This window comes from Zalophus californianus, chromosome 11 (genome assembly GCF_009762305.2).
Source record: "Zalophus californianus isolate mZalCal1 chromosome 11, mZalCal1.pri.v2, whole genome shotgun sequence".
Lineage (NCBI taxonomy): Eukaryota > Metazoa > Chordata > Mammalia > Carnivora > Otariidae > Zalophus > Zalophus californianus.
In genome coordinates, this window is record NC_045605.1 from 95,764,343 (window position 1) to 95,776,526 (window position 12,184).

A 12,184-nucleotide genomic window follows, 5' to 3' on the forward strand; every position below is an offset into this window, starting at 1 on the left:
TTATTTATTTATTTATTTATTTATTTATTTATTTATTTATTTATTTATTTATTTTAGAGACAGAGAGAGAGAGTGTGCAGAGGGAGAGGCAGAAGGAGAGGGAGAGACAGTCTTAAGCAGACTCTCCGCTAAGCACAGAGCCCAACGCGGGGCTGGATCTTATGACCCTGAGATCGTGACCTGAGCCGAAACCAAGAGTTGGACGCATAACTGACTGTGCCACCCAGGCGCCCCGAAAATGAATGAGTGATTATACAATGTATACGGTCTTTTCGGTAGACAAAATCTTTCAAAATGGGAATCACAAAGCAAAGTAAAAATGGAAGTCTTTTGTGGTAGAAATATCGGGGCCCTTACGGATCCATCAGTCAATTTGCATTCATTTATCAAGTCTGCATCATGCCTGGTATTCAGTCTCTAATTTGGAGTCCTTCCTCCCAACCAATTGGTTGGGTCTCAGCATCCAATCACAAGTGTGTGAGGATGGCAGAACCTTAGACCTTATCTTCTCCAGCAATTTCTAAATTAAATGATGATAGAGTTCCTTGAAAGAGTTTTTAAGTGACTTTTTTTTTCCTCCTAAGCAAAAAGAAGAAAAGAGAAACTCTTTCTACCACACTGTGCCAACTAACTGCAAGTGATCCCCCAGAATATATCCTCCCAGACCGGAGTGTGCAAATCCATATGTGAATGTATTTCTAAAATGGAATTATTTTGTATCTATCTTTTCACAATTTTCATTTTTAAAAATAGATTCTACTGTCTAGAGAAGTTCTCAATTCCCAGTAACGTGAGGGGGAAAGTGTAGTTTTCACATTCCCCCGTCCCCATACACCCGCTGTTGCCCCCGCTGTGGGGGTTACAACTGGTGCACCCGCACCAACACATCATTATCGCCCAGAGTCTGTGGTTTACATCAAGGCTCCTTGTTGGTGCTGGACATTCTGTGGGTTTAGACAAATGTATGATGACATGTGTCCACCATTATGGTATCACACAGAGTAGTTTCACTGCCCTACAAATCCTCTGTGCTCCTGCCTATTCATCCCTCCCTCCTGCTAACCCCTGTCAACCACTGAATTTTTGGTGTTTTTTTTTTTTTTAAGATTTTATTTATTTATTTGACAGAGAGAGACACAGCGAGAGAGGGAACACAAGCAGGGGGAGTGGGAGAGGGAGGAGCAGGCTTCCGGCCGAGTAGGGAGCCCAATGCAGGGCTCGATCCCAGGACCCTGGGATCATGACCCGAGCTGAAGGCAGATGCCCAACAACTAAGCCACCCAGGCACCCCTCAACCACTGAACTTTTTACTGCCTCCATAGTCTTGCCTTTTCCAGAATGTCCTATAGTTGGAATCATAGAGCAGGGAGTCTTTAAAATTATCTTCTTTCACTTAGTGACTTTCACTTTTCATTGACAATGTGTTGAGCATGTGTTTCTATGTCAATAAATATTCTTCTAAAGCATTGTTAATTACTGTCTAATATTTCACTGTGTGCTATATATTAACTTCTCTCTTGCTTTCAAGGTGTACATTTTTCCCTGGTGTTTTGTTGTTGTTGTTGTTTTTGCTACTAAAAATAGTGTTGCAGAGGACAGCCTTGTGGGTACATCTTTGCACACAACTTACTTATGTCCTTAGGAGAAACTCCTAGATTTGGCGTTGCTCCTACGAATGTCTTGCTCATTTCAAGTCTTTTCATATGTGTGGCTAAATCGCCCTCCAAAAAGGTTGTACCAATTAATTTTTCCAACCAGGAGGGTATGTAGGGTATTTCCTCCACACTTTTGCCAACTTGGAATATTATTGAGATTTTTTAATCTTTGCTAACTTAATAGAGGAAAAATGATGTTTATTTTAATCTATATTTATTTGGGTATTAAAGTTTTGTGGTTTTCCATAAAGCATATTGGCCATTTGTCTTCTTTTACAAATTGCTTTTTTAATATCATTTTCCATTTTTTTCTATTGGGATGAGCATCTTTATAGTTTAGATTTTTTAAAAGTGTTTCTCTCCTAAAGGTAGTAACTGCTTATAAAGGCCCCCTTTTTAGTGTCATAAATTTTTCATCAATGTGCCCACCTGATGCCTGTTCTACTTTTAAAACAACAAATAAATTGAATGATAATAAGAACCCATATTTATGGAGTACTTATTGTACGCCAGGTGTTATGCTGTGTAAAACAGCCTTATGAGATAGGTTCTGCCCTCAGTCCCATTGGACAGATGGGGAAACTGAGGTAGGAGTGGTTAATTTTCTCAAGGTTACATCGCTTGTAAGTGGCTGTGCTGGTATCATTTAATTAACCAAAGGCATGGTGACATTCGGCTTCTATGAATTCAGTAACATTTTAAAATAAATGTATCATTTGTTCATCCTAAAAATATCTACATACATTTACAAATCTGTCTTACATGTAAATTAAAGGCATATAATTTATTCTGTCTATAGGCAGTGCTTGCTGGGCATTTAATTCAACAACTCCCTGTAATCATTCTATGCTCTTCCTCCATTACCCCCGTGGTTTACTGTTAAGAACGGTGTTGGACCTTTTATTCTTCAAGAAGGGGAGACTGAGGCTCAGGGCGAGGCAGGAAGCAACTTGGCACGAGGTCACCTAAAAAACTTCCGGCACAGCCGGGACTGACACCCAGAGCTTGGGATACCCAGCCTGGGTCCCTGTGTGACTTGGGCCAGCCCTCTAATCTCCTGTCCCTTGGTTATCAGAGGGAACAACACAGGATGCCGTGCTGGTACCGGAGCGGGCCCGTCACATTCTCAGGGTGCCAGCCGCGAGGGAAACCAAGTGGGCACGGATTCCCAGTCCTCAGGCCACATCGGCTGCCGGGCATTCCAGGACCCTGGCACCCCGCCAAGGGTGAAAACAGAGCTGCTGCCTCCTGAGTTGCATTCTGCCCCCTCCTCTTGGGTTTGCATCTCATTGCTGGGTTTGCAACATGCCTAATCTCTGCGTGTGCAGACTCAGAGGAGCCAGTTGAGAGGGAGCATTGCCAACGGCTTGGAGCCTCCATGAGGCCTGCTGACCACCCCTCCCCCAAGCCCCTCAGCGGGCGAACAGGTCCAGAGCAGACTCCAGAAACAGCTGCTGGAGCTTCAGCTGGCTCAGGCTCTACGGTGCCCGCTGAGATGGACCCAATGAAGGACACTAGTCTGGGGTGTTCTCTCTCCCTCTCTTCCCAAATGGAAGTCCTGCCACATCCCACCCCACCCCCACAGCCTTCAGTACAGACGCAGAAGGGAGTTGTAAAGCCCATCAGTCATGCAAGTGAGGCTGGGTTCTGGTTCACCAGGCAGCTGGACTCTTCCAAGAATGGAGAGAACTTAACTGTGCAGTCAATAAGTAAGTATCAAATACTGAGTACTCTGAAACCCATTGTATTTCCCTTTTTGCTCTAGCTGCCAGGAAGCTCAGAACTGAACAGGCGGCTAGATCACTAGCCGTCTTACAACAGATTCTTGGTATAATTGGCATAAATCTCTCTCCATGAAATCTCTGTTGAATATTATGTGTTTGTGTTTCAAGTCATCACGATTCTTTCACGTGATGAAGGTAGAATGTAAATGAAAAATAAGACATGAAAGGAAATGGCCGGTAGACATCTCTACTTTGAGATATAAATTAATGCTTTTCTCAGAGAGGATGGTTTTCTGTTTAAGACTTAGAAAAGTGGCTGCACGTCTCTTTTCCTCGCTCTCCCTCCCTTCTCTCCCTCTTCCCCTCCATCCTTTATTCTCTACTTCTTTTCCCTCCTTCCCTTCCTCTTTTTGTGTCCCCCCCTCCAGGAACCCCCCCCCCCCCCCCCCCCCCCCCCGCCGCATCTTCTTCTTGCTCACTCCTTGCCTCTGGGCGGCCAGCTTAATACTGATATCCTTTACAGACCTGCAGCACTGGCTCTTGCCAAGACCTCGCCCCAGCCTTTACCTCATTTATTCTTCCCGGGGATTACCTGGCAATTATGACGATTTCCACTTTACCAAGGAAGACACGAAGGCCTGGCGAGTTTAAGTGATGTGCGCATGCTCACAGCATACACTCTATGACTTCCTATCACGTTCAGGTCCAGGACTCATGAGTCTAACCCATCACACTCTCTGCTGCACCTCACTGCCTCTCAAAGCCAGCCTCACCCACCGGGCCACCCACCGGGCAACCCACCGGCCAAGATCACTGAGAGCACCCCGAACAGAAGAGGATTCAAAACAATAACCCACCCACCCTGTCTTCCCTTCTGAGATCTCTTTAAGAGTTGAGATTCTCAGTGGGGCCAGCAGGACCTATTAAAGGGGGTGGTGAATTGCGACATGGGTCATTTGGTCATTCATTTGGTTGAGAATGCCCTATGTGCTAGGCAAAGCTGAGACTAGGGTGAGGCAAGAAGGCAGCTAAGGTGCCAAATTCAAGGACACGTTCATTTTCAGGTGCCATTCCTGCAAGTGCAGGACCTGAGAGGGGGTGTCTCCTTAAAGCTTACGTACGCCCTGGCAGGTTGCTTGTCTTTCACTACTTCTGCCCTGGTACCAGGCACCTGGCTATTCAGTGGTGAGCAAAAGTGCCTGCCCTCATGGAACTTATCATCTATTATGGGAAACAGGTATTGATCAAATAATCATGCTAACAAAAGACCGTTCTAAGGGTGACAAGTGCCATGAGGAAAGGGACATGGGGCTGGAGAGGGTATTATGGTGGGGGTGGAGTGGGGAACGACAGTGAAGGCTGAAGGATCCGTAGTTTTTCAGGTGTGCTCCGAGTAGAGGACACAACAAGTTCACAGGTGCCATGGCAGGGTGGATGTGGCATTGGGGGGCAGGGGGAGGGCGTGCTGGTGAAGGATGGAGGGTCCAGAGCAGGAGAAATGCAAAATGGTCCAAGCAGTCTGTTTCTAATAAAGTGCCAGAGTCTGCAAATGATTGACTAAAAAAAACCAAATCCAATCCAATGAAGAGAATTCAGAGCCACCCGTTAATGAGGTCACTCATACCCACCTTCCTGATCAGCTTTCTTCATGTGCAGATATGCAAGAGACTGTGCCTAACCCCCTCCAAACTCATCTTCATCCATTTCCATATGGCAGTGTCTGTGATAGAATCTAACGTTGGCCACATTTTGCAGATGAACAAATGGGAGCATAGAGAAAAGCTGGATAACCCGCTGTCTCAGTCGGCTCAGGCTGCCATAACAAAATGCCATAGATGGGGTGGCCTAAACAAGATTTATTTTTCACAGTTTCGGAGGCTGGAAGTCCAAGAAAAAGGTGCAAGCCAATTTGGTTCCTGGGGAGGAACCAGGTTGCTGGTTCTCTTCCTGGTTTGCACACTGATGCTCTCTCGTCCTCACCTGGTGGAGAGAGAGAAAGCACACTGCTGTTGTCTCTTCCTTTTGGATTAGGGCTCCACCCTTATGACCTCATTTAACCTTTATCACCTCCTCACAGGCCCTGTCTCCAAATATAGTCACATTAGGGGTTAGTACATCAACATATGAATTGGGGTGGGAGAGCACACAAACTTTCAGTCCCTAACACCTGCCAGGGCTCACACAGCCAATCACTGGGATTTGAACACAGGCAGTGCCCCTTTGGGGACCTAGGCCTCTAACCACCAGACTTAACTACCTCAGGATGTGTTGTATGTGAATGCTGCCCATCTGAGAGAGAAGTGCTCCTCAGGGAAGAAGTGTTCAGTGATCCTTTACAAATCCATAGGACCTTGTCCCCACCTGGCCTGATCCCACCCGAGGGTGATCCTGGTGATCCTTCTGGAAGAAGTTGGGCTGAGAGTGTGGCATGGAGGTGAACCAGACCTGAAACATAATGCATGAATCTGGGGGTTCTCCTGTTTCCAGTTTACTCAGAGCAGGCCCCAGGCTCCAGTCTAGATTCCATCAGGAATGGACTGCGTGACCTTGGGGGAGTCCCTCGACATCTTCCTGCCCTACGTTCCTGCCTCGGTGACCTCAACCCCTGTTCCCTGACCGGTGGCCCGCTGGGGGCCATTCCGTGGGCCAGGAGGTCGGTGCCCCCTCCCCCCCCCCCACCGCTGCAGGCGCCCGGTCCCCACCCTGGACCGCGCAGGTGGGGAAGGGGCGACAATGCGGCGCGCCCGGCGGGCAGGGATCGGTGGTGTCGCCCCGTTCGCCACAGGCCCCGCCGCAGCCACGGCGAGTCCGCTGCGGCCGCAGGGAGGGAGCGCGGGGGGCCGCCCTCGCACGTCGCCTACCCGCTCCGCACGCCCGCCCGCTCCGGGCCCGGCCCCCTCATCCCCCGCTGTCCCCGCCACCCCAGACGCCCGCCCGGCGCCCCCCGGCCCTCGGGGTGGGGGCTGGACTCCCCCCCGGGTGGGCCCCCGGCCGCCGCCCCTCCCGGGCGCCCGTTCCCTCCCGCTCCCCGCGCGTCCCCCTCCCGGCCGCCAGCCAACTGCGTGCCCCCGGGGCCGGCAAGAAGCCACATGCCCCCGCAAGGAATGCCGGGCCTGGCGGGCGGGGGGCGGCGCTGGGCAGGGCCCGGCCGGGCAGGGCAGGGAGCTCCCCGCCGGGAAGGTTGGTGAGAGGGAGAGAGCGGCCGGCGCCCTCCCCGGCCCCCCGCGCCACCCCTGCGCCCGGCCGCGGGACCTCACACTTTCCCCGCCGGACACGCGAGCGGGACGCCCCGCGGAGCTGCGGGGGCGGGGGGGGCGGGGCGGCTCGGCCCGCCCGGGCAGCCCCCGCCCCCCTCCGCGCGCCCCCCCTTACCCCCCTCTCGGCCCCGCCGGCTCGGAGGAGGGGGCAGGCCGTCGTGTTTCCCCGCACCCCTCCCAGCCGCCGCCGGCTTTGGGGCCCCGGTGGGGAGCAGGGGGCTGATTAGCCGAGGAGCAGGGGTGTGGCCAGCGGGGCCCCGGGTAGTGAGTCACACACGCTGCTCGCCCAGTCCCGGGCCGCGAGCGCGGTCCCAGCCAGAGCCGCGCGCCACCCTGGCCCGAAGAGTGTCCCCGGGCTTGGCATGAGGACCCCGGGGTGCCGAGGGAGGGGCTGAAGCCTGGCGCAGTGGTGGAGGAGGGCGGTAAGCGGCGGCCTGGGGAGGCTCCCCTAGACAGAGCGGGTGGGGTTTGGAGTCAAGGCTGGCCCACCGGCCCGCACCAGGACCCCCAGGCCCCGCCTGTACCTGCCCTGAGCTGGCAAAGCGGGCCTGGCTGCATTCCCTGGCAGCCTCTGGGTGAGGGGGATGTGCGACGCGGCGCTGAGGGGCCCATTTCATCCGCCAGTCCCCCTTGGCCCCAGCTGGACTTGAGTCGTCCCTCCCCTGCTCCCCATTGCAGACTCTTGTGCGGAGACTCCTGTGGATTCCTCATACCCTTTGCTCTTGGGGTCCAGGCTGTGCTATCCAGTCTTACCCCCTGGCCTGAGCTGCCCGTCGGCCTCTGACCCCGTGGGGCTGGTGGCTCCAGTCGTCCCCAGGACCAGCCCAGGATAGAAATGGCATTTCCTCTTGGCCGGGCTACAGCTGTTTTTGTTGTCTCTGTTCTCAAGCGCTTCCTCTGGGGATGGCAGGGAGGGTAACCAGACTCCACGGGACCCCCGCTTGCCCTCTCTGACACTCACCCTTCTTCCCCTGTCTCTTTGATCCTCTTCCTGTGCTGGACCCGCCTTCGCGTCCCCAGGACAGAATGACTGACAACATGAAGGAGTGCCTGGCGCAGACCAAGGCGGCCGTGGGGGATATGGTGACCGTGGTGAAGACCGAGGTCTGCTCACCACTCCGAGACCAGGAGTATGGCCAGCCCTGGTGAGGCCCTTGTGTGGGGGCAGGAGAGGGAGAAGTGGGGAATCTCGGGGCTGGGTTGGTTGGACGCCCTGGGGAGAGTTCCCACTCCTGGCCCACCATCCTTCACCCGCTCTGGGCATCTCCTGGGAGCAGACATGAGCGAGCGCAGGCTCTAGAAGACTAGAAGAACCCACACAGTGGCCCTAGAAGGCCTAGGCCCAGGTCTCAGAACTCCTACCTCTTCACCATCCCCTGCACTGAGCAGGCAGCCCAGCTGGGACTCCTCCACCCGCCCTGCATCCCCGAGTCCCTGTGGCCTCCTGGCCAGGTCCTCGGCTTCTCTGTCCACCAGCCTCCCACTCTCTGATGGCTTCTTTGCTTCCTTTCCTGGCCCCTGGCCTGGCCAGCTCTAGGAGACCAGACCCCTCAACCATGGAAATGGAGCCCAAGAAACTGAAGGGAAAGCGTGAGCTCATCATGCCCAAAAGCTTCCAGCAAGTGGACTTCTGGTGTAAGTGGAGCCTGGGGCTGTTCCTGGCTTTCTCCTACCTTCACCCCTTCACCCTGCTCCCACCCCCCGACCCCCACCGCACCTCTGCTTAGGGAATTTGCAGCCTAAGACTAATGATAGGCACTCGCCTATGATGTATCAGACACGGGTCCAGGCTTCTGTTAACCCTCACCCTGAACCACTGAGGTGGCTCTTAATTGGTCCCATCTTCCAGGTGAGGATAGTGGGGCTTGGTGGGGGCTAAGGACCCTGCCTCGGGTTCCACCGACCTCAGATGCACACAGTTGCAGTTCCAACCCAGACCCATCTGACTCCAAAGCTGCGCTGTAAACTTAAAACAAAGGGAGCTTCTGGTCTCCTCTGCATTGGCAGGCCTGTCCGTTGAGCCCCCAGGGAGGGTAATGGGTTTTTATCACTGAAGACTCAGGGGCCTGTGGCTGGCTGGGGTGGAGCCAGGGCCGGGACTCGTGGGTCCCACGCAGTGGGCTTTTCACTGCTCGATGCCATCCTCAGGGTGGGCCTCCCTGGAGCCCCTCAGCCTCCGCCGTGGGCGTCCTGCCTCCCTGCAGCAACTGAGGCTCTCTCGCTCTTTCCGTCCCTTCAGTCTGCGAGTCCTGCCAGGAGTACTTTGTGGATGAGTGCCCGAACCACGGTCCCCCAGTGTTTGTGTCCGACACGCCAGTGCCCGTGGGCATCCCAGACAGGGCTGCCCTCACCATCCCGCAGGGCATGGAGGTGGTCAAGGAAGCCAGTGGGGAGAATGACGTGCGATGCATAAATGAGGTCATCCCCAAGGGCCACATCTTCGGCCCCTATGAGGGGCAGATCTCCACCCAGGACAAATCAGCTGGCTGCTTCTCCTGGCTGGTGAGTGTTCCCTGGCCTGCGCCGCGGGAGAGGGTGCTAGCTAGTGTGGAAGGAAACCAGCAGGGGGAGCCATACGCTGGCCCAGCCTGGCCCCGAGAGCTTTTCTGCCATCACTCCGGGATGCTGGGATGACAGATCTCGCTATCCCCTTGCCCTGGCTGAGTGGCTTGCCACCCTGGGTGGCTGAGGGCCATGCTGAGGGGCCCATCCGGCTGGGGTTGGCAGAATCAGTGGTGGGGCTCTAGGGAGCCCATGGCCGGCCAGCCAGGAAGAACTCAGGGCGATTTCCCCGTGAATGTTAGTGTGTGTGTGTGTGTGTGTGTGTGTGTGTGTGTGTGTGTGTGTGTGTCTGTCTGTCTGTCTGTCTGGCGGGCCATTCTGTGGCATTTACAAAGGGTTGACCCGGGCCCTCCTCTGGAGTGGGTGACTTGGGTCTGGGGGCTGTGGGAATGCAGAACATGGCATTTAGCCCAAAGAGCGGTGGTGCCGGCTGCTGGGCTGGGTGCTGGAGAACACGGCCCCTGCTCTCAGGGAGTGGACGGTCTGGTGGGGAGAACAGGTACTGGACAGGTACACACACATGTGATCATTGCCACAGAAGTGGGGAGGACAGGACACCCTAGGAGTAGAGGGAGATGGTGGTGTTTGTTGTGCTCGGGGATCTGGGGCCTGGAGCCCAAGTTCATTATGTCAGCCTGCTTTGCTCTTTACTATCAGACGTGACCTTCGATGAATCATTTAACTTCTCTGTGCCTGTTCTGTAACAGAATTATCATAGTTGATGGTGGAGACGAAATAGGTCAGTACTATGAAGTTTTTAGATCCGCGCCTGCCTTTGGGAAGCATGCGGTGAATATCAGCTATTACAATTGTTGTCGTTGGCCTACTTGAGGGGCTTGGGCAGGATTTCCTTCAGCTCGAGACTTGAGGAATGAGTAGCAGCTGGGGGACGGGGCATGGAAAAATGCTGTAGGCACACAGAGCAGCTGAGCGAGAGAAACTCCAACAGGTCCGGTGTGGTGCTAGCAACGAGCCCGACAGTCAGTGTGGTGAGAAATCAGCAGAGAAGGAGGCAGGGGCAGATCGCACGACGTTTCATAAGTCAGGGTAAGTGCGTGCTTCTCCAGCGGGCCAGGGGAAGCCACTGAAGCAGGCCAGGCAGAAGCCTTGCAGAATGGGGAGGTTAGGTTGCAGAATGGAGAACTGGGATGGGTAGGAGGCCTGGGCAGGGGGCTCAGGTCAGAAAAGATGCTGGTTTCAACTCGGGTGCTAGAGGCAGGCACATTTGCAAGAGATTTAGGAAGGAGAATCTCTGAGCTTTATTAATGGATGGGATGTGGAAGTGAGAAAGAGGGTTTGTAAAGATCTGAAGAGGAAGGATTGTTAGGGATGATTCTCGACTCTAGGGAGTCAAGCTTGAACAGAGATGGAAGAAGGTGGGGCCAGTAGAGAAGGTTGGGCTAGGGACTAAGAAGATCATTCATTAGTCATTAATTAAACCCTTCTTGTGGGGCTTTTTTGTGCTAAGCATTGAACTGGCCTTGGAGATAGAGGGGCCAGATCAGACATCAGTCCTGCCCTCATAGAGCTTATTGTGGGGAAGCTGGAATGAATCAAAGAATAAGATAAACAAATGTAAAATCATGACTCAGGTGATGAAGAGACAGTGAGGCTAGGAGAAAAGGGAACAACCAGAGGAATTGATGTGGCCAGAGGTCAGGGAAGGCTTCCTGATGGTGGAGCTGTGATTGAGGGGAGAAAATGCCCACCAGATGGGCAAAACAGCATGTGCAAAGGCCCTGTGGCAGGAGAGAAGATGGCACGTTTGCATAACTGGAAGAAGGTAATCGTGCCTGGAGTGCAGCCAACACAGGGGCTGGGAGGGGGAGACAGAAGCTTGGATATATAGAGCCCAGTAGACCAAACTGGGACTTTTGCTCTTTAAGAACAATGAGAAGTTTCGTTTATGTTTTGAAAGGGTGACTTTGGCTGCAGCCTGGCGAACAGATCAGGGGTGGGGACATTGGTGGAGAATGGATACCCATAGCCCAGTTAGAGGGCTAGTGGTTCTCTACATCGGTGACAGTGGAGGCTTGAGCTAGGGTGAGGTGGCGACATGGAGACAGGGGAACTGGTTTGTGACCTCTTTCAGACATGAGCAAGAGTGATCTCTGGAAACAGATTGATCGGCCTAGGTAAGGCAGAGGGAATTGGCCAGAACAAGTCCTTCAGTGTTCTGCTCTCAGCAGGTCAGGAAGTCATCTCTGAGAAGTGGAATGCAGGGTGGGGCCTGGGTAGAGGGCAAGATCCCCATCCTGGTTTTGGACTCACTGAGTTGGGGGTGACGGCAAGGTCCCCAGTGGCTCTGTCAACTAGGCAGTTAGCTACATGGGTGCTGTAGCTTAGAGAGGTGGTTTGGAGGTGTCACTGCCTGAGTCACCTGTGCACAGGTGTCCCTGGGGCTGGGGGGTGTGGAGGGCAGCCCCCAGGGAGAACAAGTTAACAAGAGGTGGAGAGGGCCTGGGGTGAGCTTTGAGGAACGTCAACGGTTAGCGGTCCAGGAGGGGAGCGTGATCCTGCAAGGGTGACAGGAATTGCAGCCTGAGAGGTGGGGAGGCCAGAACAGCCAAGAAGAGGAGGGCTCAGAAGTGTCTGTCAGATTTAATGCCGGGGAAGTCACCGGCCACCTTAGCAAGAACTGTTCCTGTCAGACAGCGGTTCTCGACCTGGGGCCCTTGGCTCTCCCCCCTTCCGCCCCCGAGGTTTGGTACCGTCTGGAGACGTTTTTTGCCGTCGCAACTTGGGATGGGGATCCGCTACTGGCATCTAGAAGGCAGAGGCCGGGGATGCTGCTAAACCTTTCATAATGCACGGGACAGCCTCATACAACAAAGAATGGTCTGGCCTCGGTGGCCGATGGTGCCGTGGTGAAGCCCTTCGAGAAAGTGGCCAGATGGGAACGCTCTTAGAACCCGGGTGACCAGTAGAGCCGGGGAGATCAGTGGAGGAGAGACAGGAGTTGGGAGGGGATGGCTGCAGGCAGACA

At 54.0% G+C, this 12,184-nt stretch overlaps 1 protein-coding gene and 1 long non-coding RNA gene across 4 annotated transcripts in view; one reads left to right on the forward strand and one right to left on the reverse strand.

Moving 5' to 3' along the window:
- PRDM11 (PR/SET domain 11) overlaps positions 1-12,184 on the forward strand; it is a 79,732-nt gene that overhangs the window by 24,630 nt on the left and 42,918 nt on the right. The window contains exons 1-4 of one of the 3 annotated variants that reach the window (XM_035723086.1): positions 6,901-7,058; positions 7,657-7,781; positions 8,168-8,271; positions 8,876-9,138. In XM_035723086.1, coding sequence (XP_035578979.1) covers positions 7,663-7,781; positions 8,168-8,271; positions 8,876-9,138 — 486 coding nt within the window. In that variant the 5' untranslated portion in view covers positions 6,901-7,058; positions 7,657-7,662. Of the gene's footprint in view, positions 1-6,900; positions 7,059-7,656; positions 7,782-8,167; positions 8,272-8,875; positions 9,139-12,184 lie in introns of those variants that run through there. The other 2 variants (XM_027581160.1, XM_027581158.1) reach the window with 2 other exon arrangements.
- On the reverse strand, positions 5,118-6,844 carry LOC113915318. Its single transcript, XR_003517618.2, has 3 exons — positions 6,752-6,844; positions 5,637-5,824; positions 5,118-5,359 (listed from the first exon to the last, which is right to left on the reverse strand). It is a non-coding gene; the product is annotated as an uncharacterized LOC113915318 (long non-coding RNA).